At 45.2% G+C, this 27,063-nt stretch overlaps 1 protein-coding gene across 1 annotated transcript in view; it reads right to left on the bottom strand.

Annotated features, from left to right (window-relative positions):
- LOC144129631 (uncharacterized) overlaps positions 1-22,206 on the bottom strand; it is a 29,488-nt gene extending 7,282 nt beyond the window's left edge. Inside the window, exons 1-2 of the mRNA XM_077663752.1 lie at positions 22,082-22,206; positions 5,068-5,220 (exon numbers count right to left, since the gene is read on the bottom strand). Coding sequence (XP_077519878.1) covers positions 5,068-5,220; positions 22,082-22,206 — 278 coding nt within the window. The remainder of the gene's footprint in view (positions 1-5,067; positions 5,221-22,081) is intronic.
- Positions 22,207-27,063: the final 4,857 nt, after the last annotated feature.

Below are 27,063 nucleotides of genomic sequence, written 5' to 3'. Positions count from 1 at the left end.
ATTGATCTGAAGGTATTGATGGCATCTTGCCCGCTCTTTTTTGCAGTCAAGTCATCTGGCTTAATCCCACGTAACTGACGGATAGATAAGGTAGTGTCAATTTTCAAATCTGGCGATCATTCATCACCACTCAGTTATCGACCTCTTTCATTAACATGCAAAGCTGTAACTGCTTGAACATGTGACTCATTTGCAGGCAAATAACTATTCAGAAGAACTTAACATAAGGCTTCCGTGAAGGATACTCATGCGATACCCAAGTTGCTGGATTATAGCGTGACCTGATGATGCTCGTATTCAAGTCGACTGTATATTTCTTGGAATTTTAAAGCTTTTGCTCGTATACCTCAAGACAGGTTATTAACAAAATTAACATTGCCTAATATGTACCCTCTTGCTGTCACATGGGTAAAGGATTTTCTTTCGTCTAGGGTTCAGTTTAAGGCCGTCAATAACCATAATTCATCTTTCAGCCAAATACATGAAAACGTGGCGCCAAAAGTAATGACAATCATAAGTTCCTAGCAGTTTAACAGTAAGGAAAAATCCACTAATGGGGGGGGGGGGGGGGGGAGGCAGGCACCTTCAACCGGCATTTTTAGTCAGCGTTTACACAAGATAGTGGCTCTACTGATCTTACCATAGTAAGCGCATGTAAAAACGCGCTGACAGATTCCACAACAATTTTCGAAGCGGGAGCACATTCGATGTTGTTAAACTTAGATAACAAGAATTCTGACCGCGGATGTGGAATTTCGGATCCATTTTTCAAATGATATACCGAGCCTAGCATTAAATAATTGTGCCTAATAAAAATCAGCCAAAGAGTGCCGGCTGCCTGACGAGTCGAAAGTCGAAAATATCATTCCGGAGCATTAGTATAAGAAAATTTTATCTGCGATTAATTATCGGTCAGTATCCCTCATATGCAGATGTTACAAATTACTAGAGCACCCTGTTTAAAATTTATAAAAAAATTTTCCTCAAGCCTATAGCATGCTCTACAGAAACCAAAACAGATTTCGCAGTGGCTTGTTGAGCGACTAAATAACTTGTACAAATTATTCACGATTTTGCACAGTGCCTCAATATTCAGTCACAAATTGATGCCACCCTTGGAAACCTATCATATCACGTCTAGCGACGTGCGTGCAAGCTGATAAGCAAAATGGGCGTTGGCTCATTTCGGTGTATAAAAGGCTGCCGCTAAATAAACCGTGCAGGATTCGTGCCGTGACACTCGGCTCAAGCTTGACTCGTCGGCCAACACAGCCGATAATGGTGTCAGAAGTGGGATTCGAACCCATTCCCACATGTGTGGGAGTGGCATTGAAGGCCTTTTATTGAGCATTCCACGTGGAATTCCACTTTAGGCTCATAGGAAGGGCCACTGGTGTGGTGGATATATAATTACCTCTGATGCCGTTATCAGTTTTTGCAATATGATCATCATGCCTCGAAGCTAGAATCTGTATTGTCAGGAGTCTCTACAGGCATGCTTTTTGCTTCGCTGTTGTTCCCACTGTTTATGAACGACATTTGATATGAAAGTCGAGTGAAAATTCGCCCTTGCATTGATGGTTGCCAGCTATGCAAAAAATTAAAGGACGCTAATGACTAAAAAAGTGAAAAATTGTTTAAGAAACCTTGCAGAGCAGTGCAAAAAACGACAGATTGGAATTAAATGAGAAAATTAGTTTCTACTTCAACTACAAGGGCTTTATCTAAATTAGATTGTGTGCACTCTTTAATGTATATATTCGAAGTGGGACTGAATATAGGTACTTTGTGTTCTGATTATTTCTTACTAAAATTGGACAACGCATGTTCAAAGCGCCGCCAGGAGAGCAATGAACAAGTTGCTATCCCCTAAAAGGAATTCCAAAAATATACAAAATTTGTAGTTTGCTCGCATTTATCCGACCACTTTTGGAATATGTTGACATAGCCTGGTTCCCTTACACTGGATGTACGTATGTTAGAGCACGTGAAATGGTCCAAAGGTAAGACATGCAATTTATCTTCCACTGCTATCGTCGTACACATTCACCCACAGAACTTTTATGCTATGCATGCCTCCACACATTGTGCAGCCGCGCTAAATTACGCCGACCCCTTAATTATGTCCTCTACAGAATATCCTCACATTACTCGTTCAAGGGGAACTCCACACCAGCTTGCACTCACCCTTCAAGATCTTTGGTTCCAATGGTACCGCCTGATGTCGATTTTTAGCACAAGTAGACTGACATAGCAATCAGTTGCACCCATAAATTACAGCTGAGTCAACAGTTGATAAATTTGTCCAGCTTGCTGAGAGGTTTGGTCTTACATTTCTTTAGACACGAATCTTCAAAATTTATTCTACTGCAGTGTTTCTCCCACCTCAGTACTTCTAACATGCAACTGCCGTTCTCGTCTTATTTCTTGATTTGTTACGTGTCTATGCCATGTGTGCGGCATGTGCATTATTCTATTCCAGAAGCTTCACATTGCAGCCGATAAATATATACTTGTGAATACCGCTTGTAACTGCCCACTTGAGTACATAAAACTCAAAAAGGCATTGAGGGTATTCCAAAAGAAATGAATAAAAGTATAAATTCTGGCGCCCCATATGGAAGCGTGCTTGGGCATCTATTTTCCTAAAAAAATGTTATTAATTTACCTAACTCTATTGCTTCCCAATTCAGACCGTTCGCTTGCAACTGCGTAATTTCAAGCGAAATTTTCTTTGATCGCGGAAGCCAAGCCCTTCAATCTATCGAACATTGACTCGGTATCATCATGGTGCTCTACTGGGCATATATCCCTAATTCAGTATAAGACAAAGTTAATACTTTTTACTGACTTAATGTCTCAAATTCTAACAACTTACTATAACGCAATAGAGTTGAATGCCGCGTTACCCAGGAAATCCGGCGTTGGGGTTGTCGGCGTTGTGAGCGAAAATTCACTCGCATAACTCTGGAGGGTGGTCCAAAGACAGCAACGTAGGATGTAGGTGGGCCATCTAGGTCACGTATCCTTGCGGCGCTTCAGAACCTGCCCACCCGATGACGAGCAAACTGCCCGCTATTGCAGATGGTAGTTAAATTAATGATTGGTCGCTCGGCAAGAGCAGCCTTGGTTGCACAAGGCCCACCGTTGGGAGCACCTGCCAACGCAGGACAGTAGCATATCGCTTAACCGCTGCACCACTGTGCCAGGAGAGGTATGATGACTCCCAGGGATCTATGAATGTTAAGTAGACAATCGCCTTATGCATTGATGGCAATTGACGCATTACGTTATCGCGTCATACCCTTAAGGAGGAGCTTAGGTGCTTCCATTTTTTTTTAAATATAGGCAGCCGCCGCACGAGTACCCCAGACTACTTCTTCATTCAGAACAAACATGGAGCCATCATATTAACTTTACTTTTGCGTCCGGTAATCGGCAATTAGGTTCTTTAAAACAATCAAAAGCAAGCTCCGTGCTACTACATAAACGTGCATATACCACCCACATTCGACAGAGAATCGAATACGCTGCGGTTACTTGCGCCCTATACAAGCGTTCCTAAAGTAATACCAGTGGCACTTAAAAAAACTTGCGTGTGAGTAATGCAAAAGCATTGCAGTTCTCTTCCATCTGTATTTCAATTATTTTCCAATTACAATTATTTATATTTAAATTTTATTTCAATTCTATCCCAACAGTATTCTAACTCTATCCCAACTCCTTCTCAATTCTATTTTAATCCTGTTCTATTACTTTGTAGTTGGTGCAGTTGCAAGTACCAGCATAGGCTGTTACCGGTTAACACTTCGCATTTTCCCTCCCTTGATGGCGTCCTACCCTTCCGTGAGGCAATAAATCTCGCTTTCCTCCACTTTTTGGAGACGCCGCGCGTGCGTGTTGATGAGCCATCTAAGGCTTTTGCATTGAAAATACGACTGAATGATTGCAGAACCAAGCAGTTAATTACATTTTCTCCAATTACCCATGCCATACCAGCCTCAGGGCCTTTAATAAGCGGACCGAACAAGAAGAATTATCCCACCGCCGTAAAGTTGGACGATAGTCTCACTTTTTCATAAGCTGCACCATGACTCAGCCTTTCGTGACGACCGTTTTTGTTTAGCTGCTCCCATCTCGGAGCGATGCGATCATCCCTTAAAGTTAAACGTTTGACATGTCGTTTGTTTAACTACAAGCATTCATTCATACCACGCACGATAGTCGACCGGAAGGCCTACTTTCACGTGTTACAAGTGTCACTGATCGTGAAATTTTTCATAATTTTACAAAGGCATATTGACTGCTTAACTTAATGCGCACTTTTTTATTCCATCCATGCATTGTTTCCTTTATCACTGTTTTTTTTTTCAACGGACTGCTATTATTTGTAAGATCAATTTTTGCCCTATTCTCTGTTTCTCCGACGTTCTGTTCGTGCTTTTTGTTGTTTTTCAGCTCGTTTCAACTTTGTATTGATGAATTGCAACCTGCTGCGGTTTATTTTGGTTTGGTTTGATTTGGTTAGAGGGTTTAACGTCCCAAGTCGACTCAGGCTATGAGGAATGGCGTAGTGAAGGGCTCCGGAAATTTCGACCACCGGGGTGCTTTAACGTGCACTGTCATCGCACAGTTCACGGACCTGTGGCATTTCGCCTCCATCGAAATGCAAACCGCCGCGGCCGGGATCGAACCCGCGTGTTTCGGTTCACCAGCCGAGTGCCACGCATACTCAGCCACCGCGGTGGCCTTTAGTGTTTATGTTACCAATATCACTTACGGCATTTTCTGTTAACCTTTCTCCGACGTTTTTGTGCTTTTGTAGTTAAACTGTGTTTTATTTTCTTGTGTTGGCTCTGTCAGGGATCCACGGAGGACACTCGGGCTGAGAGAATGGACTAGGCGACATGTGTACCCACATAAACGCACATTTAATGCACCCTACGTGACACAAACACTAGCACAAAAACTAACAAAACCAACACAAAGCACAAAGACTACCAATACACACGACCCGGGAACACTACTACTAGCGTTCTACTAGAAGCGTTCGGCGTTTGTGCTCACGGTTCGGTGCTGATGGAGCGTTGCATGAGTCCAGTAGCCAGCGTCGAGGTGGCGTCCGAACTGCTCAGGCTGACGTCGCTGGCGGCGTCGTTGGCGGCGTGGTACCAGCTCCCAGTCCAAGTGCCCGGGGAGGTGATGCTGGTGATGTTGGCGCTGTGGGCACCACCCAGATGGGTAGCAGAAGCGCTGGAGGCACCCCTGGCCGTAGCAGGTGGTTGCGTCTCTCGTTGACTCCCCGGAACAGGCTCAGGAACGGCAGGAAGTCCACAGTGCGACGCGTATAACTCGTGTTCACCGGAGCAGTAGCCGGCACTGCTCTCTTCCAGCCGAGGTGTTGCTCACCCGCCGGAACCTGCGCTTCTCTGTTCTCTCCCCCCCTGCCCCCCCCCCCCCCTGTTCCACGCTCTCCCTCGCGCTTTTATACCCTTGGCGTTGGTACCCGTCATCCTTGTCATTGTCGTCTTCATCTTCTCTTCTCTACAAATCATCTGTTCCCACCTTACCGAATACATCTTCTTTATCCTATCTATTCTCCGGTTAATACACGTCATGCTTATTGTCGTCCTCGTCGTCTTCTCTAAACCAATTTCGTTCATATATTGATTTCAAATTACCAATATATGTGACAGGCTCACCGCCCTCTTGTATGCAGTACCCTCAATCATGGGGATCTCTTGGAGCATTTTCAGTGAATAAATAAATAATGTGCAGCACTAAAATCTCACAAATACTTTATTGCCTGGGGACGTCCATGTCTCCGTGAATGTCCACAGGTAATTCATAAATATGTGTGGTGTAATATCAGATAACGATTTTCTCCTTCTCACAGAACGACAAATGTTAGTAGAGGTCAGAGCACAAATTATAATGAAAGACCATAGAATGCAAACCCGAAGAGAGAACAGTGAAATTCCTACAAAACAATGAATTCTCCCCTTCAACTCCAGCACGTGCCCTAACTCAAGAGAAGGGGCGTACATGAACATTTATGTCCGACCCTGCATGCCTTACGTACTCAACCTTGAAAAAACGTATTTGTTACGACGGCACGAAGAAAGAAGAGGACAGGAGAGGAAGAGCACCATCCTGTCGCATTTCTTTGTCCCGTGTTAAGGATAGGTTTTTGTTAAGCATGTCTGACCAACTGGCCCTACAGTATACTTTGTTAAATTACGTGCTCACCCCCCCCCCCCCCCCCCCCGATGATGTCTTGCGATTTTTTTAAAATGAAAATGCCTACGACATCACTTGGTGATTTGGAATTCTACCTGACCTAGCAGACCTACCCCCGCGGATGTTGTCTTGAGATTTTCATTGCTATGGAAAAGCCCTACGACTCCACCTGGAGATTTGGAATTCTACCTAACCTAGCAGACGTACCCCAGCTGATTTCTTGCGATTTTCTTTGATATAGACAAGGCCTACGACTCCACCTGGAGATCTAGAATTCTACCTGGCCTAGCAGGCCCATCCCCGCCGATATTGTCTTGCGATTTTTCTTGATATGGAAAAGGCCTACGACTCCACCTGGAGATTCGGAATTCTACCTGACCTAGCAGACCTGCCCCCGCCGATGTTGTCTTGCGATTTTCTGTGATATGCTAAAAGCCTACGTCTCAACCTGGAGATTTGGAATCATATCTTATCCAGCAGACCTCGGCATTCACAGCAGAATACTGAACTGTCAAACGACTGTCGGTCCAACCGTTCAATTCATGCACTCCAGGATTGTACACTATCAAGGAACTCTTTACGGGAGAATGCTTTACCTCAGGGCTGTATTTTAAAGGCTGCGCTATTTATCGTGAAAGCGAGTTGAAGAGCCAAAATAATTCCATGCTATATTTTGTCTACGTTGATTTGCTTCAAATTTCATGTACATTCTCAACTGTGTCAACTTATGAGAGACAGATACAGCTCTAAATAAAGAAACTGGCAATCTGGGCAGAAAAAATAAATTTGTTTTCCCGATCAAAACAGTAACAGTTCTGCTTTCACTCAAGGAAAGTTACACACGAGCCCAACGCTCTACCTAAATGAAAGCTAACTGCCAGTAAACTGAGAACCAGTTTTTAAACAATTTTAAAAGAAAATTCACATTCTTGCGTCCTTCAACTTAAATGTAAAAAGATTCCCATACTCTAAATATTTTTAAAATGTTCTCAGAAAACCGTTGGGTGCCTGTTAGAATATGTCTTGAACGAATGAATCACTCTCTGGTACGCTCTTAAATAGATTTTGGGTGGGTAGTGGATAGTTCAGCGAGGTCATCACAGCTAAAACGATCATATCCCGTACATATTCTAGGTCTGCGTCTTTCGTGTGGAGTATACAGAACCTTCCCTGTGGCCAGCCTTTATGTGGAAGCAAAATGAGCCTTCACTAGAATATAGGAGAATCGCACCAAAATATGCGCAGGTTTTTAGAGCAAGATTCAAATCAAACTCATTCGGTATTCAATCGTCACAACTTGGATTTCGAGATTACAATCGCCAATTAACTCCGAGCAACGAGGCTACTGGCGTTCGGGTTTGAAGAGATGTGCCCTGATCTTGCTATGTTGGACAGACTACCTGATATTGCCCAAAGCAGCGACCTACCCCTTTCATAGTAGCGTTCCCACAATCTGCGATCTCACTCTTGCATAGTTCCATATGAAACAATCCCCACCACAACACATGAAGCAATAATATCTTACACTAAAAGAAAAATACAGGCCATTCGCAAAGCGCAGGTTACGTTGGAAGCACAGTTGTCCAGGGGAATCAGGAAAAACAATGAAGCTCCCTCAGCCACTGTCAACATTTACTGCCGGATGATTAGCTGTGTTGGTCATTGCAGAACAAACAACAAATGTCAGCATTGTGGCCAGAGAAGTCTCATATTTTGCACTATAAACCACAGTTATGAAAACGAGCCAGGTGGTTAAATTTCACAGCTGGAAGTAACTTCTAGAAATTCTCACAAATTGAATGTGTTAAAAGGCTACAGAAAATTGTTTAAATTTCACAGCTGGAATTTTGCGCTAGGAATTGTTTTTTAAAAAATATTTAAGCACACAGTGAGCATTTTCAGGAAACAGGGTTAAAAGTATTATCATCCGCACAGAGTAATGCCTCATCTAAATCATAATTTAATGGACTTCGTATAATACAACTGAGTGCGGCTAAATAGCCATTTAGCGCACAAACTTTTTCATAAAAACTATGCGTTTAGTTCATTTCTTTTCATAATGCATAAATATGCAGACAAGTTCACCATAAGAATCCTATTCTTCTGAATGTCTAGCGCTTGTAGGAACACCCACAAATACAGCTACAGAAGCAAAAAAAAGGGAAGGACTAAATAGAGGAATGTAATTTTTAGCTATGTCTGCATGTTTCTGAAACAATTTTTACTCTGTATCTATCAAGCTTCACCTCGTTCATATGACATTCCTAAAGGTATGATCGATCGTGTTATGCAGTTTATTCATAAAATTAACCCATAACTAGAATATGGGCAAGTTAATATGCAGAATATTTTTCACCACTTCCCTTTTAAATATAGCTTCCGGAGGGTGCGTTTTCTTATTCTAGCCGTCTCGGCGGACTGGTGAATCAGCTGCGAAATTTGTGCATTCAAACTATTCAAGCCGCAACTGCGTAAGTGGTTTCATTGGGAGGATATGTCTTCAATCCTCGTCAGAAGGAAGACATAGTTTACGACAGGTCCATATTTCTTTTAAACAAGGCCACTTAAATATCGCGTTCCTTTCAGGTGAGCTCTCCCTTTCTGCATTCATTAAACCTAAACAGAAGTAAAGGTGTCTATAAACCGGAAACTTTGTCAGTGTTAGAAGTTAATTCTTTTGGATTTATAGTTTCAGCGTTTGGCTTTTCGAGTTATATTTTAAACTAGAATGCTCTACTGGGCGCTGTTGCGAACTGTTCAAAAGTAGAGCTAAGTGTCTGCAATCTGGATATTAAGTTTTACAAATAAATCAAGAAAACTGTATCAGAATTGTGTGCATCGCTTAAGGTGCTTTTTCTCGCCATACAAACGTTGTTTCCAACGCAGATTGTCTGCTTATAGATTCCCATTTCACATCGACCTCTAGAAGAGGCATATGTAAACTAAACAAAATGAAATTTAAAATGTGCATGTGAATACTTGACTATTTTCTGAGCGAATTATCCGGTACCTTTCTTCAGGCACGGTGCAATTGTCCCACTCGCCCGCAGTGCAGAATGCTGCTGCAATGTGGCGTCCATTCTCTACAGTCTGGCTCCAAGAGATGTAAACCGTAAAGATTTTCCGCCTCAAGCGTCCTTATTAATTCTTTGCTCGTGGCGCCTCGATGGCATATTACGGGCGACACAGCTGGAAATAGGATTTTCCGCCCTCTTTATTTCTCATTCGTAGTTCGTCTCGTCTAACCGTTCCAAAAGATAATCAGAACTCTGCGATAAGAACCTCAGTTTCTTTGCCCGCCTTCTAGCGATACGATAGAGGGAATTGTGGTTCCATGCTCCTTTTGAAAATATACAGCGCAAAAAACGGGGACTTTGTATAATTTCAACTATGTATCACCAACTCGCCCGCCTTGCTATCGTATTGAATTCCATGCTCCTGACATGTGCTCTAGATTACTTCCGAGTACGTGGAAGTTCACTTGCTGAAGCTCAAAAAAAATGAAGCTCGAAGGCAGGCCTGAAGTTTGACATATGGAGCGCTGTCCTGCGGCTTTGTAGGCATGTCCGCTTACCCCTTTGTTAAGCAGTGATTGAGTCCTACTGCTGTGAATCGTAAACGATTTATTTGCTGACTTTCACGTTTGCTTCCTAGCTCGACGGCGTAATGAACAGAGTTCGAAAGGCGCTTCGGCTTCTCCTGGCTATCGCGCAGAACCGCAAAGGAATCCGCAATTTCATAACAAGGAACTTTCTTTCGTCTAGCCGGCGCCACCACACAATCTGCGGCTGCAATTCGAGCCCAAAGAAAGTCCCCTACCTGGCCGCAAATGAAGCTACACAGCGCGAAAATAGCAATGCGTTAGGCGAGAACAAGGACCCACTGTTTCGCTGCTCAGAGAGGCAGTAGAGCACAGGAATGGGTCACTTGGTCAATAACGAAAGAGGAAGTAAATTAGGCTTTAGGAGGAATGAAAAAGGGGAAAGCAGCTGGTGAGGATCAGGTAACAGCAGATCTGTTGAAGGACGGAGGGGAGATTGTGCTAGAGAAACTAACCACTCTGTTTACGCAATGCCTTATGACCTTGACCGTACCAGAAGCTTGGATGATCGCAACTATTACCTTTGTTCGTAAGACAGGAGACGCCAAAGACTTAAAATTACAGACCGATCAGCTTAGTGTCCGTTGCCTACAAGGTATTTACTAAGGTAATCGCTAATATAATCAGGGCAACATTAGACATCAATGAACCAAATTGATCAGTCAGGCTTTCGAAAAGGATATTACAAAAAAGGCCACATTCACACTACCAATCAGTTGATAGAGAAATGCGCAGAATATAACAAACTCCTACACACAGCTTTCGTTGACTACGAGAAAGCATTTGACTCAGTGGAAACCTCAGCAGTCATGCAGGCATTGCGGAATTTCAGTGTATAAGTGTCTACTGTGAAAATACTGTTAGATATCTATAGCAACTTCACAGCTACTATAGACCACCATGAAGTCAGCAATAAAATTCCTATAAGGAAGGACATTAGGTAGCGAGAGACGATCTCGTCAATTCTATTCACCGCCTGTTTACAGGAAGTACTTCGAGGCCTTAATATAGAAAAGTTGGGGATAAGAGGTAATGGAGAGTACCTAAATAATCTGGGATTCGCTGATGATATTCCTTTTATGAGTCACTCAGGAGATAAACTGCAAAGCATGATGAATGAGTTAGACAGGCAGAGCAGAACGGTGGGTCTAAAATTAAAATTGAAGTAATGTTCAACAGTCTAGGAAGAGAACAGAAGTTATAAATTGGTAGCGAATGCTGGAAGTTGTAAATGAGTACCTGTGCTTAGACTAGATAGTGACAGCTGATCCGGATCATAAGAGGAAATTAACTAGAAGGATAAGAATGGGGTGGAGCGCATACGGCAGGTTCTCTGCGGTCATGAATGGCAGTTTACCATATCCCTCAAGACAAAAGTATACAACACCTGTATCTTACTGGTACTCACCTACGCGGCAGACACGTGGAGGCTAACGTAAAGGGTTCAGCTTAAGTTAAAGACAACGCAGCGAGCTATGTAAACAAAAATAATAGGTGTAATGTTAAAAGGCCGGAAGCGAGCAGAGTGGGTGAGCGAAGAAACCCGGGTTAATGGCTTCCTAGTCGAAATCAAGAGGAAGAAATGGGTTTCTGCAGGGCATGCGATGCGAAGGCAGGATAACCGCTTGTCCTTAATGGTAACGGAGTGGGTTCCAAGAAAAGGCAAAAGTAGCAGGGGGCGGCAGAAGGTTAGGTGGGCGGATTAGCTGTTCTCAGGCCTGGATTGGGAAGAGTTAGGGATAAGAGTTAATGGAGAGTACCTAAGTAATTTGCGATTCAGAAGTACGGAAAGCTGGGCCCTCTTCGTCGTGTTTGTTCCATCCTCGTGTTTTTCCGCGCTGTTTTACCATGGATAATTTGCGATTCGCTGATGACATGGCTTTGTTAAGTCACTCAGGAGAGAAGGTGCGAAGCATGATAAATGGGTTACACAGGCAGAGCATAACGGTTGGTCTTAGAATTCACATGCAGAGAACCAAAGTAATGTTCAACAGTCTCGCAAGAGAACAGCAGTTCACGATTGGCAGCGAGGTGCTGGAAGTGGTAAGGGAATACGTCTACTTAGGGCAGGTAGTGCACGCTGATCCTTATCGTGAGAGGGAAATAAATAAGAATGGGGTGGAGCGCATAAGGCAGATTTGCTCATATCATGAATGGCTGTTTACCAATAACAATAAAGTAAAAAGTATGCAACAGCTGTATCTTACCAGTGCTCGCCTACGGGGCATAAACCTGATGGCGAACGAAAAGGCTTCAACTGAACTGATAGACAACGCAGCGAGCTATGGAAAGAAAAATGATAGGTATAATGTTAAGAGACCGGAAGCGGACTGAGTGGGGGAGTAAAAAAACGCGTGTTAATGACATACTAGTCGAAATCAAGAGGAAGAAGTGGCCTTGGGCAGGGCGTAAAATGCGAAGGCAGGATAACCGTTGGTCCTTAAGGATCCCGGAGTGGATTCCAAGAGAAGGCAAGCGTAGCAGATGGCGGGAGAAAGTTAGGTGAGTGGATGAGATTGAGAAATTTGCGGGCATACAGACGCCGCAGCTGACCAAAGACAGGGTTAGTTGAAAAGACATGGGAGAGCACTTTGCCCTGCAGTGGGCGTAGTCAGGCTGGGGATGATGTTGATCTGTTTGCAGCCTGCGCCAAGTAACTTCCTGCCCCTTTGTTGAGAATTTATAGGGAGTAGGATATCCGCACCTCTGCAGCCTAAAGTAGTGTGGGGTCATGAAATGAAATGAACCCTTCCCTTGTGAAATTTGTGCTGGATGGCGTGCTCACTGCACGGTCACAAAATCTCGGCGTCTGGGGTGCGTGAGCCGCCTCGTTCTCGGGATTAGACCAGTGGGTAGGGACCCAGATCAATTCGAATTCTGTAATTTCAGGGGAGTGTTTTGGAGGATACGGAGAGAGGTTGATGTGATGCGGACCCTCGCGTATTGCGGGTGGCCGTTTTGGGGTCACTAAATATAACATCAGCGGGTGGTGTTTGCTACACCTAAGGCCATCGCCATTTCCTCTGTCGTGTCGCAGCAGGTGGAAGCGTCAGGACGGAGCGGTACCCGTTCACACGGCCAGTGAAACGCTTCTTAGTATTTGTCGAAAATCCGCTGCATCCACTCATGCCGCATTGGCGTGTCGGCAGTATTTGTCGTGTAGGGCACCACCCTCCGCCGTGCGTCGGCCTTCGTAGCGGTTTAATCAAAATAGCTTTTCTGATGTGGATTGGTATCCGTATTTTCGAGTCCCTATCTGGGAGCTCTTCGCACATGTTTAGTTTGCATAGGATGGCCGTTCCAGAGTTAGTGCCAGTGAGTCGTCCGCACTGGTAGACCAGATGCAGCTCCCACAGCTCTGACACAGTGGTGTGAACAAGTGCCATTAGCCTCTCCCAGGACGCGCTGTGCGGAAGCCCAAGAGCCGTCTCGCAGGCCTGCCGAATTATGAACCCGACCTCGATTCTCTCCGCTAGCAGCAGCACTCCAGAATAATTTCGACCACCTGTGGATCTCTGACGTGAACGGACAATGTGCAGCACACGGGCGCCTTCTTCGTTTCGCCGCCATCGAAATGGGGCCGCCGCGGTTGGGTTCGATTCCGCGTACTTCGGACAGTATGCAAAACGCAGAAGGCGCCTGTCTGCTGCGTGACTTTAGTGCATTTGAAAGATACCCACGTTGTCGAAATTGTTCTGGAGGCCTTCACTGTGGCACTTCATTCTAATTTAATTCATCCACTCCCACCTTCAATCGCAGGCTCATTTACATACTCCCCTTTAGGCACAGTTGAAGTGTCCGTCGGGAGTGGGACATTTAGGTTGCTTTCCTTATCTTCTTAACCTGTTCTAACTTTCAATCGGTCGCACAAGACGACGGGTTTCAGCAGTGTGTGGTTGCATCGATATCGGCTTCGAAGAGGGCAAATGTTGAAACAAGTTGTGCGTGGCAAGGTCCAGAGCGCTCGTGCTCGAGACCGGGGAGCCGCAACTTCGGCGACGCAATGCAGATACTCGTGGCTGCTGGTGAAATCTTTTATTTTGTGGAAAAGAGTTTGGGAGCCCCAGAGTGGCTCTGCTACATGGGCGGCGTCTCTTGTCCTTGATACCGCATGACGATGCCCTGTCTCACGCCCGTTTCAGCAAAGCCCTTTGGGAGTCAAGCTAGGAGCAGTTGGGGAGGGAAGTCTCCCATGGCTCTCGGGAGCGGGTAGGGGAAGGGGGGAGGTGGAGAGTTTGAGCACATGCCCACGCCATGTGGAAGATATCACAGGTCTCCCCACAGTGCTTGCTTTGTCCATACGTGTTAGGATCGCAATGCTTCATGATTGCAGGAGAGAGTATAGAGTTCCTGTCTGCAGGTGCCTTAAAGTTCGCTCCTCCGTTTTACAGAACCTCTTTGCAGGATGTGGGAAAAGGCCGTGCTTGTCGTTATAATGTGTTGAATTCCCTGACCCGCAGCAGCGGCAGGTTTGTCTCCGAGCCAGAAGAGCCGGGATGAGGAGCAAGATCAGTAAGCGCTCGGGCAGCCGCGTCAGGGGACTAATTAGCTCGTAAGCCCTGCTGGCCAGGAGCCCAAATGATTCTTTTCGGTGTTGGACTGGTGCAGTCCATCTTAGAATACATGTGGCTAAGGGGGAGATCTCCCTTTTCAAGCAATGATCAATTGCTTTTCGGGAGTCCGCGATGATGATTCTTGAATTGGCGTGGGCGGCAGCAAGCGCTATCGCTACTTCCTTAGCTCGCATTGAATTCTGGGCTCGGAAGGAGAGTCCATAAACGTGAATTTCCTGGTGAACGAAAGCGGCTGTGTAAAATCCCGTTGGCAATGGCCCTGCTACGTCTACATAGTATACACAGGGTCGAGAACCCTATTTTCTCGCAAGAGCCCGAGCCCGCGTTTGTCGTCTGTCTTCGTGCATGTAGGTGCCCATGTCACGGGGGAGCGGGGAGACCCAGAACATATGGCGCCAGGGTTCTGGAATACGCTCTGCCTCCTCGAGAGTGCAATCGTGTTGGATGTGTAAGCGGTTTAGCAGGAAGCGCCCGCGGGTCGTCTCTATGAGCCGCGTGTATTGGTTCGCGAAGTGGGCCTCCCGAAGCTCCTGGTAGGAGTTAAGCACCCCCAGGAACGTGAGCTCCAAACTTCTCGCGGCGCTCGAGTTTCACATGCGGCATTAATCAGAAATGCGGAATGCTCCACCTTATAGTGTCATACTATACAAGACACATGGCCGCTACTAAGCTTTAAAAATATGCTTTTCGGGACATGATGATAGCCTTTGCGGCGATGTAATACGGTGAAAGTTTTCTATAACAAAATGGGTTATAATGAAATAATGCGTATCAGTAAGAAAAAGCTATTCGCCTTTCAAGCTTCAGCAGAAGAACATATATCTGATGTCTCGTTTTTACGCAGCAATATTTACGTGTGAAGAGCTATAAAGAAGCGGAAATAAATTTCACTGGCCGTTTCGCGCTCTCTATATGAATTTGTAAAGGCACACAACAGGTACCTTGCATTCTAAGCGGCAAAATCAAATTACCGCATGTAACAAGCTACATCGACCGGCGCCCAAAAGCCCATTCAAGACTTTTCAAGCCTCTAGCGCGGCCTCCTCACAGCATTTCTCCGCAAGATTAGTTGTCTTGAGTGGGAAAAAACTAACTGTGGTTCAACTACTGCTTAACCTCGTTAGAGAGCTAAAGTTGTGGTATATCGGACAACTAGAGGCAGCTTGGCGTCTGTAATGTTGAGTACGTTTCGCAAACTTGCGGAGGCAACGCGCCCACCCTGCCAGGTGGCGGGTAAATCAATTGTTGGTGCCAGAGGTTGGTCGGGTGTCCACCGATATATATGAGACAGTTACTGCATCATTACTCCCCTCCAAAAAAAATTCATAATTTTCTTTCTTCCGTTGTTCTTTTTCATTATTATCATCACCATCAGACTACGGCCACTGCACAGCAAAGGCCTCTCCCATGTCTCTCTAATTAACCCTGTTCTTTGCCAGCTGCGCCCACAGTATGCCCGCAAAATTCTTAACGTCATCCGCCGCTTAACTTTCTGCCGCCCCTTTCTGCCGCTTGCCTTCTCTTGGAATTCACTCCGTTTTAAGGATCAGCGGTTGTCTTCCCTCCAGATCACATGCCCTGGCCAATCACATTTTTCCTCCTGATTTTGACCCGGGTGTCATTAGCCCGCGTTCGTTTCTTCACCCATTGTGCCCGCTTCCGGTCTCTTAACGTTACACCTATCATTTTTCTTTCTGTAACTCGTTGCGCTATTTTTAACTTAAGCTGAAGCCTTCTCTTCAGCCTGCACGTTTCTGCCCCATAGTTTAGTACCGGTAATATACAAGTCTTGCATACTTTCTAATTCAGAGATATTGATAAATTGCCCTCAAGGTCTGAAAGAACCTGCCATATGCGCTCCACATCATTCTTATTCTAGTTGTTGCCCTCTCATGATCCGGATCAGCGGCCACTACCTGACCGAAGACGACGTAATCCATTACCACTTCCAGCACCTCGCTACCAATTGTGAACTCCTGTTCCCTTTCTAGACGGTTAAACATTACTTTGGTTTTCAGCATGGTAATTTTTAGGCCCACCATTCTCCTCTGCCGGTGTAACTCATTGATCATGCTTTGCAATTATTCTCCTTAGTGCTGAGCGTACAAGCGCTAAAAAGCCAAGGACACAGAATAACACTGACAACTCATTACTAATGAGTGACTCACCAAGGAGATGTCCTCAGCGAATCGCAGATTATGTAGGTATTCTCCTTTAACAGTTATCCCCAACTGTTCTCGATTCAGGACACGAAATACTTCCTCTAAACAGGCAGTAAAAAGCATTGGCGAGATCGTGTCTCCCTGCCTGACGTGCTTCCTTATTGTAATTTTATTGCTGACTCTAGGAGGACATCTTTAGCTGTGCAGTTGCTATAGATATCTTCCCGTATTTTTAGTAAGGCTCTTCTACACCCTGTTTCCACAAAGCCTGCATGAATGCTGATTTTTGCACCGAGTCAAGTGTTTATTTTTTGGTAATCAATAAATATTACATATACGGGTTGGTTATATTTTGCGCATTTCTCGGACCTGATTGATAGTGTGAGTATAGTCTATTCTGGAATATCATTTACAAATGATTGCCTTATCAGTGATTCCTTTTGTTTACAGCGCGGTTCGGGTGTCCACCATTATATGAGAGACAGTTACTGCGTCATTTCCTTTCCTCAAAAGCAATTTTTATTTTCCAGCGTTAAATAACACACAACGTCTGCATTTTTATGGAGCTTGAGCTCACTGTTACCAAGGGTTTCAAAATTTATTGCCTCACCGTGTGCTGTGTGTGGCAATTTTCTACGGTAGTGTCGGGTGCGGGTCTGCGAGCTATTGGCCCCATATACAGTGCCGGCGTGGTGGCAAGCAGTGAACGTTGCGACGCAAATTTTGTTCTTTGTTGTCCCACGCTGGGATTAGAGGTTTTCCCCTGAATTTACTGAAATTCAGCCCCGGTGCAAAACAACTCTCAGAGGTTATCTCCAAGAAAAATGATATGCTTTAACACCACTATTTATATTATGGAAAAACTGCCGTTCACCCTACCAACACTGATCGTATCAACAAGCCAAAAAAGAAATATGTCAGTACTATGTGCACTCATGCCAAAACTATCCCATCGGGTTTTTCTTTGCATTGCATTGCATTATTATTGCTTTACTCCTTGGTTATAATTTCATTGCAGATGTAAATATCGAAAATTTGTGCGTGTGATTCAGAATCTGTCAATAATGCATTCTGTGTGTGTTTCCTTTGCTTAAAGCCGCCTTGTAACAGGGCGCTGTGGCTTTGATCAAGCTGCCATTCGTACAGGCAGCGTTTACATGCAGCCCTCTCTATCTCTTTGGTGCAAATAAACTATATTTTATCTGATTTGAATTACTTCGATACGAGCGCCAAGCATTTTATTCCGAGTTTAACAATTTAATATGGTTGCCGGCCAATGCAATCCACATGCGGGGAATGAACGCGGCAAACGACGTCAAAGCAACAAGCTCTAAATTAAGGAAGGAAACGAAGTTGAGAGGATCATTAAGAGGATGCGCCCCCGAACGATTCGACTCCATGCAACGTTTCGCTTCCGTCACTTCGTAAGCTATTTGTTGCCGAAAGGTAAAATCGAGGGTAAACGAAAAAGTTCAGATTCTGACAGAAGTCGTGCCACTTGCAACTTAGTTCAGCAGCCAGTAAATAAATATGTCTGTTGCGTCTTAATTGGCTATTCATAACATATTGAATTTAAGTTGCATTGGGCCTCAATGTAGGTGCAAAGTACGGCGCTCGTACAAAAGCCACCTGCTTAATTGAAATCCTATCTGGTACAAAACCTGTCCATGAGATGCTAAACATGACAAAACACCTCGAGCACAAACCAGACAGAATACTGTAGCGCAAAGCTATTACAGGCGACAGGTGTCAGAGGACCAAAAATATATTCTTCAGCGACAGCACACTGAGCGCAGCTACATGGCTTATAGCCCTGGGCAAGCACATAGAAGAGCTGATTTTGTGAGGCCTGTTTTCAGAGATGGGGTATGCAAGCAATCTTGACAGAAATAAGCGGAGAAGCCGGCGTCTTGAATATGAAATTTTAGTAAATGAAGGATGGTAGGCAGCGAAAAAGCGTGACCTTGAACCTTCCGCATTCCGTCTTTTTTCATGCCTGCTGCTATAGGTGAAAGTTTATGGAGGTCGGAAGCAGGGCACTCTATCCGCTTTGTCTCCTGCGCAGAGTGTGGAGACGCTTCGAACAACAAAGGGCGCCGGTGCTTACTTTTCGTCATTCTTGGCAGAGGGGTGCGCGCTAAGTGCCGCCGCTCGCCGAAAAAAGGCCGCCACCCTCTTTAAGACATTACATTAACGGGCGTTAGGTGATTGGTTTACTAGAATTGATAAGACATACTCGGAGGTATCCGAGTATGTCTGATCTCTTGGACTTATTTCCCAAATCCTCTTCGGCTACGGCGTAAGATGTCGATAGTTTGGGATCATCCATGTCCTTCTTCAAACACACTGTAGGTAGGGATGGGAGGGAACAACCAATTTTAATGGCAGCCATCTACAGTGCTATTGTAGATGGCGCTACAAGCCTCAATGCGAGATGTGCTGTTTTCTAGTTGCTGCCACAGATGGCGCTGTGATCTCAGGGGGGTAAGAGACCCCACAATATCCCGAAACGGGATGAGTAAGAGCTAACTCTCTTAAAAGCCTGGGCTGAACATTTTAAATTTGCAAAGACTTCATTTGGATTAAAACACAGCCTTTAAATAGTTATAGCCTTCATGGATTGCATCTGTCTAGCCAGTGTTGCTCTCCTGCACCAGGTTTTTTAGCTTGGACACGACAGATATGTCGCTCAAAAATTTCGCTGAACACGACCCAGTGAACATTGTCGGCCACCCGCCGCTGTGGTTCAGTAGTTAGAGCGCTCGGCTACTGATCCGGAGTTCCTGGGTTCGAAGCCGACCGCGGCGGCTGCGTTTTTGTGGACGCAAAACGCTAAGGCGCCCGTGTGCTGTGCGATGTGAGTGCACGTTAAAGATCCCCAGGTGGTCGAAATTATTCCGGAGCCCTCCACTACGGCAGTTCTTTCTTCCTTTCTTCTTTCACTCCCTCCTTTATCCCTTCCCTTACGGCGCGGTTCATATGTCCGCCGATATATGAGACAGATACTGTGCCATTGGCTTTCCTCAAAAACCAATTATTAATATTATTATTATTGTCGACCACTGTCCGATATATCAATGCATTCTCCGACACCCTAGCGTCAAAGCTAAGTTTAGCTGCTTTGGTGGGAGCCATCATCTCCGCCGCAGGTTGTCTTTCAATGGCGTAGTGGAAGCTCCTTAAGTACCATAGGTTGTAGCTGGTCTCAACGACATTAAGCCTGTACAAGCTCAGTCGCTTGCACAAGAGCCACTGTGCGTTTGCTCTCCCTCTTTCTTTGAAATCTCTGTTGCGGTCTACTGGTCTATGGGTCACCTACGGCTGGATTAAGCGTGGGCGTCCAATAGTTTGTCAGCGCTGCTTTTGCATATTTCGGGTAATTCATTTACCAACGCCTGTTTTAGCTGCTTCAGCGTGTACACAGGGTTGCTCTCGAAATTTTTTTAGAGTAGACACACCCAAATATCCAACTTCTTTCGATGTACCACGTTTAAACAACGCCTCTATATCGGTCGCTGCAATGTTATTGCTTTATTGTATTGATATCGAGCGTGTCTGCCGTTTCGCTCTACGTCTGTACACTTGGAAATATCTAGAATGCCGACAAAGTCCTGTTCAGGGACTCTGCTGTTTCCCTTTATTTTTGGTGCTTCTCGAAGGTTGAATGACGCTGCCCGTTTCAGTGTCTGGTTAGAACATCATAGCATGGATTGTCTCCTTCCCTGAAACAATATCCACACACGGAAACTCAAAAAGAAAGGTCTCGAAAAACCACCTGTTTTTCATCTACGTGCCCTTGCACCCATCGTCCTGCTCAACTCCGTAGTGCAAATGCCGAAGGCACTACGGCAGTGAGTCGTCGGAGGCGCAGAATTTGCCGTCTGTTTGGGATCTTATCTTACTTCGCAAGACAAATTAGATATCAGCTTTTTAATGTTGTTAAAAATGATTGTGCGTGTCAGCAAAAATAAATGACTATTTCTTTGTGAAGATTATTTAACCCATCAGCCGCTCGTCGAAGGGGCCCGGACAGAACATGTTAAATTTTAAAAGACTTCTTTTAGATTAAAACACTGCCTAGAAATAGGTATACACTCCATGTAGTTTATCGACCTAGGCAGTCTTGCTTGCCTGCACTAGGTTCCTCTACTGTTAGCTGCTTTGGTGGGAGCCCGCATGGTGGTTTTAAATTTTCAGATTTTACATCTTGAAACAGCTGACACTTGCCCGAAGACAGAGCTGACTACAATGTTGCAAAACCGAAGTATTTCATGCAGTCGCATCGCTCAGGCAGGGCACGGTCGTAAAAATCCCGCAGAGACGCTTAGGGCTGCTGAAGTGTGAGAAGGCATAAGCCCGCTCACTTTGTGAACGCAGTCGCCGCGCCCTGCGGCGTGACCTAACCCGATGCCACGCAGCCGCCAATTCTACTTCTGCATGGCTTTACGTATAGTAGCGACAGCGACGCCGCCGCATCCCTTCTGATCTGCGCGCTTACTTCGTGAACCGCAGTGCCGCCCGCGCTCAACATTAAGAGTATTACGGGATAAATAATGGGCGGTAAGAATGGGCGGATAGATAATGGGATAGATAATGGGCGGCTGCGAGCAGCTGAGGCGAGCGGACGTGCGTTGCATGAACTCCGCAAATTTTCGACTTTTCGACCCTTCAAACCCCACCGTACCATCGAAATCTTGCTTGGAACCAACATCGGAACCGAAGAGAACCACGAGAATACCACTTTCAAGCCGGTGGGTCCAATATTTTGGATTTTATTGGTATTTGAAGTTTCAACGCGGTCCGCCGCCCAGCTAAGCCTAACGCGAGTACGTGGTTCCGCGGCATCCCCGGCCTCGGTCCGAGGAGTACATAGCCCGGAACGATTTCCCGCCACACCAACCATATCGCAGACAAACCCTTAGCTAGAGGACCAGCCAGGAATTCAGCAGAAATCTAAGAAACCATGGAAGAAGACTTTATTGACGCCGCCGAGCCCAACCACGTGCAACACCGAGGCAGGTTCGAGGCAGGCAACCAAGACCCTAGAGGCAGCACCCCGCATACAAGATTACAGACCCAAAAAGAAAGCCAGGACTGGGAAATCGCGATGTCTAGAAGGCAAAAAAGGCGACAACGAGATATCGGAAAAAGCAGCCATATGGCGGCAACGGCGACGCTAGGCCTAACCGAGGAGAGGAGCGCAGTTGGCGCGCCAGCTGCGGGGAGAAGCGATGCGGAGAGGACTACCTCCGCTCCCGAAGGACGTCCTGAAAATCGTGCTCCGACCGAAGGGGCTCATAGTTAAAAATCTACAGACGCACCAAGTCGCTCGGGCGGTCGTCGCGGTCACAAGCTCGAGATGCAAGGCAGAAGACTTGATTATAAGACTGCGTAGCGGATCCAACATCATAATCATCAGCACAGACAGCGAGGAAGCGGCTCCGGTTCTACGAAAGATCACCCGGCTGACGTTCGGGGACCGCACTTAGGTAGTCAACGCTCACGTTGCGGGGGCGCAAGGCACGCAGCGGGGAGTAATCCACGGGGTGGACCCAGGGACCACGCCGGAGGAACTCAAAGCAAATTGACGCGTCAGGACGCAAGGCGTCAAGATCCTTGCAGCCCGCATGCTGGGAAAAAATCAAGCACCGCGGTCGTAACCTTCGACGGCCCCATCACTCCCAGACAAGTCCTTTATTATGGTGGCGAAATGTGGTGCTACCCGTACCTACCGACAAGACAAGTATGCTACATCTGCTGTCAGCAAGGCCATCGGGCAGATGTCTGCCCGACTCCCGAGGCCAAGGCTTGCAAGCAGTGCGGCGAACAAAATCCGACGGAGCAGCACCAGTGCAGCCCCAGGTGCCTGATCTGCGGGGGCGACCACATGATTGGCACCCGGGACTGTAAGCAGCGCCTCAAAACGGCAGAGGAGCTGCGAGGAAGACCAACCCAGAAACGCCAGCGGCGCAGTCGGATCCGGAGTCGAGCACAGAGGCCAAGTTGGTTCGGTGAGGAAGACTCGGACCAGGGCCTGGGCGGCAACGGCAGCGGACACAAATCACGGCGCCGGAGCCGTAACCGGGGCAGCAGCCAGAGTCGAGGCGCCATCAGGGACGAATGCTACCCTCCCTTGGCGAAGCAGACCGGCGGCCCGGGCCAGCGGCAGGGACAGCAGCAACAATTGCAGAAGAAGAGCAGCGGAGTCAAGGTGAGCTGGGGAGCGGGCCCACCCAAATCGCTAGTTCCGCACTCGGGGCAAAACGCGCCAGCTTAGGAAAAGAATTGACGACCTAATCAGGGAGCTGCAATGGCAAAGGCAGGCAAGGTGTTCGCCCGTCAGGTCGCCGCCGCCGCCGACCGAGCAGCCAGCACAACAGCAACATTCAGAAGAGCAGAGCTTTAAAAATGAAGTACGCAACTTCATTGCAGCCATACAAACTCCAATGCAGCAGCAGATGCAGCAGAAAGCAGCACTACAAGATCAGAGCTTCAGAAACTACGTTAAGAGCCAAAACACCCAGAAAACCATTAATGATGCCAGAGATAGGCTATATAACGAAAGAAGATTTGGACAAGAAACCAAAGGGACAAACGATAGTAACTCAGCAACATGGCAGGACAAATCCAATTACAGATTTGGCAATGGAACTGCAGGGGCTTCAGGCGCAAGCAAGGACTCCTGCAGCAGTTCATTTACACCAAAAACATGCCACCAGATATAATCATGCTTCAAGAAACTAATTGCACACCCACATTGCGGGGGTATAAGTGCCAGGAAAGCGGACGAAACGCAACCCTCGTGAGCAACCAAATTATAGCCATAGCCCATGACGTGATCGAGGATACACAAATTGAACACGTAATAACAGAAGTTATACCAAAAAAGAAAAGAAAAGCAAGGAGTACCTTCATAGTAAACCTATCAACCACACGTCCTAGTGGTAACTGAAACCTGGTTGCATTCCGACGTGCAAAATTCAGAAATAATGCCTCCTTCGTACACGCTTATCCGTAAGGACAGAGGATCAAGGGGTGGCGGAGTTGCAATTGCAATAAAGAATAACATTAAATTCACACGCTTAAACGGCATCAATGATCATGAAAGCATATGGTGCAAAATAAAGTTTTTTGGAAAAACTATATTACTAGGAGAGGTCTATCGGCCTCCGAATGCTCCTCAGGAATACTTAGATTCCTTATATGATTATTTGCTGCAAAATACAAATTCGCGTTCCAACATCCTTATAACAGGAGAGTTTAACCTTCCAGGAATTAACTGGTGCAGCCTTTCTCATGACGGCAAAGATTAGAAAAATGCTGAGTCATTACTACAAACTGCATTTACGTTTTCGTTGGTTTTGGATGCTACAAGAATTTCCAGCTCTGCTGTACTTGACCTTGCGTTTGCAAGTAGCTCGCTTCCAGACTGCTCAGTCAGTGTCAAGGACGGTATATCTGATCATCAGTTACTTGTTCTTGAGTGTCCTATTTCGGGCTTGCGATCGTATGTTAAACCTTCTGACACATTTGTAAGAGACTATACGCATGCTGATGATGACGGAATTATTACTTGTATGCAATCTTTATTTCCTTCCTTTAATGAGACAAATGACGTTAATGTGCTGTGGTCAAAGTTTAAAGACATAGTCATGCACTGTGAAAGCACCTACGTGCCTTTGAAGAAAAAGCGCATCAACAGGGAGTACCCGTGGATGGATCGTAATCTGATACATCGGAAACGCAAAATAAAAGGCTCTCGAAAACGTGGTGACAGGAAACAACTTTTAAGTCTAGTACACACTTTCAAAGATAAAGTGCGCGCTGCAAGAGATCAGTTTTTTTCTTCCACATTGACTTCTTTCATGTCGGAGCAACCAAGAAAATTCTGGCAATATTTATCTAAAGATAAAAGCGGCATCACAGAGATCAGAACATCTGGCACAGGCATTGACGATCCTTTGACCATTGCTAATGAATTTAACGCCTTTTTTCAATCGGTGTTTACCATAAACGCATCGCACGGCCACTTGCAACCTTACACGCTTCGTAATCCGATGCCCGAAGTAGATTTAAGCAAAAACGACATCCTTAGTCTTTTACGTAATCTAGACATAAAAAAGTCATCTGGTCCGGACGAAATATCTAATGTTTTCCTCAACAGATACGCAATCGGGGTAGCAGAGTACTTATATGTAATATATAAAACATCGTTAGAATCCTGTGTGATACCAGATGACTGGCGCCTTGCAAGGATAGTTCCGATTCGCAAATTTTTTTATTTATTTTTTTATTTAGAACATACTGCAGGCCTACAGTAGGCCCAAGCAGAAGGGGCGAGTACTTAATATATGCAAAAAAGAACAGGTTTAGCAAAATTGAAAAAATGTTGAAATACAAGCTGTAACACAAAATACAGCAATAAATACAAGGCTCAGATGCAAAATACAAAAAGTGAACGAAAAAAACGGCTCTCAAATTAAATGCTGTGAAGAAAACATTGAGTCAAAAGAATCAGCTCTGGTTAAGAGATCTGGCGAACACCTGTTCCACTCCTCAATGGTGCGTGGAAAAAATGAGTATTTAAAGGCGTTAATCCTAGCACTGTAAGGGGTTAATGATTGTGTATGATGATTTCGTGTTTGGCGCGTAGTCTTAGGTTTAAGGAAGGGGTCGGCATTCATAGACAGTTTATGGTTTTTTAGTAAGAAAAGTAGTTTCAGTCTTTGAATTTTCCGGCGCAGCTGTAATGTTTCAATACCGTGAGTTTGCATGAGGGTCGTTGGTGAGTCAGTTACACGATACTTTGAAAAAAATAAAACGGACGGCTTTGCGTTGAATCATTTCAAGGGCCTCGATGTTACGTTTAGTGTAGGGATCCCAGACGGTGCACGCATATTCTAGTGATGGCCTTATTATTGAAAAGTAGGTTAATTTTTTAAGTTCAGGTGGGGCAAGTTTTAGTTTATGTCTAAGAAAGCAGAGTTTACGAAAGGCTGAGGAGCATACGTTTGATACATATTTATTCCAGCTAAGGTTTTTCGTTATTGTAACTCCTAGATACTTGTACTCGCTGACTTCGGTCAGAAGGTGAGATGAAGTATTGTAAGGAAATGAGAAGGAAGCCTTTTTGATAGTTATCGTCATGTATACTGTTTTCTCTAAATTTAGCTTCATGTCCCATTTATTACACCATGTATGTATGTTCTGAAGATTGGAGTTTAGTAAAACTTGATCATCTTGGCAAGTAATTTGGTGAAATAAAACGCAGTCATCTGCAAATAATCTAATTTGAACAGGGGTAGTTATAACGTTAGTAATGTCATTGATATATATCAAAAAGAGGAGAGGTCCGAGGACGCTTCCCTGTGGGACGCCTCAAGTGACCGGCAGGTGGTTTGAATAGCAATCATCAATACAAACAAATTGTGTGCGGTGAGAAAGGTATGAGGAAATCCAACGAATTATGAAATTAGGAAGACCAATAAGTTCAAGTTCGTAAATTAGTTTGGCATGAGAAATAACATCAAAGGCTTTGCTGAAGTCTAAAAAAATAACATCCATTTGACCAGCGCTATTTAGTACACTTGCAAAAGTATGAATGACAGAAGTTAGCTGAGTGACAGTGGAAAAGCCTTTTCGAAACCCGTGCTGATGGGGGGTAAGTACCTTGTTATCGTTTAGAAATGTTGTTATGTAGTTAGCTATGATATGCTCAGCAAGTTTGCAACATGTGGAAGTTATTGATATGGGACGATAATTAGCAATCAAGACAGGATCACCCTTTTTCAGCACGGGCACAATCCGCGCTTTCCTCCAGTCGGAAGGAATGTTTCCTGTTTCAAATGATTTGCGGAAAATAACAACCAGGAACTCTGTGATGGCTTCTGCATAACGGCGCAAAAAAATATTTGGTATCCCGTCAGGTCCAGCGGACGCTTTAGTTTTGAGGTTGAGTAGCATGGAGAATACGCCAGATGAAGAAACAATGTCGGGGGTCGTGTTGGGAGACATGGTACTGGGTTGAACAAATAAACCATGATAGAAAACACACTCTGAAAATACTTATTGAATGCCTCAGAGATTTGCGATTTATCAGCAAGCTGGACACCTTGACATGAAATGCGCGTAATTGTTTTTTTTTCCTTTTTCGATAAAAATTTCCAGAACTTGTGGGGTGAGTCACGAAGAAAATTTGGTAGGCTATACTGAAAGTAATTTTGTTTAGCCTGGCGCAAAGCGCTTGTGAAGTTAGCTTGATGTATTTTAACTATATTTCGACAGGCACCCCCACGCTTCAGACGTTTGATTTTTCTTTTCAAATGTATTATTTCTCGCGTGATCCAAGGAGTTTTTTTTACATGTTTTCTTTGTTCTATTAGGAATGTAGTTATCAATGCAGCACGTACAGATTTCTTTAAATTTATTCCAGAGTTCATCAACATTAGTTCTTCGAAACATGTCAAGGTGTAAGCTGAAGTAGTCT

The sequence above is a fragment of the Amblyomma americanum genome, chromosome 1 (assembly GCF_052857255.1).
Source record: "Amblyomma americanum isolate KBUSLIRL-KWMA chromosome 1, ASM5285725v1, whole genome shotgun sequence".
In the NCBI taxonomy this organism is placed as follows: Eukaryota; Metazoa; Arthropoda; class Arachnida; order Ixodida; family Ixodidae; genus Amblyomma; species Amblyomma americanum.
This window is presented reverse-complemented; position numbering and strand designations above follow the sequence as displayed.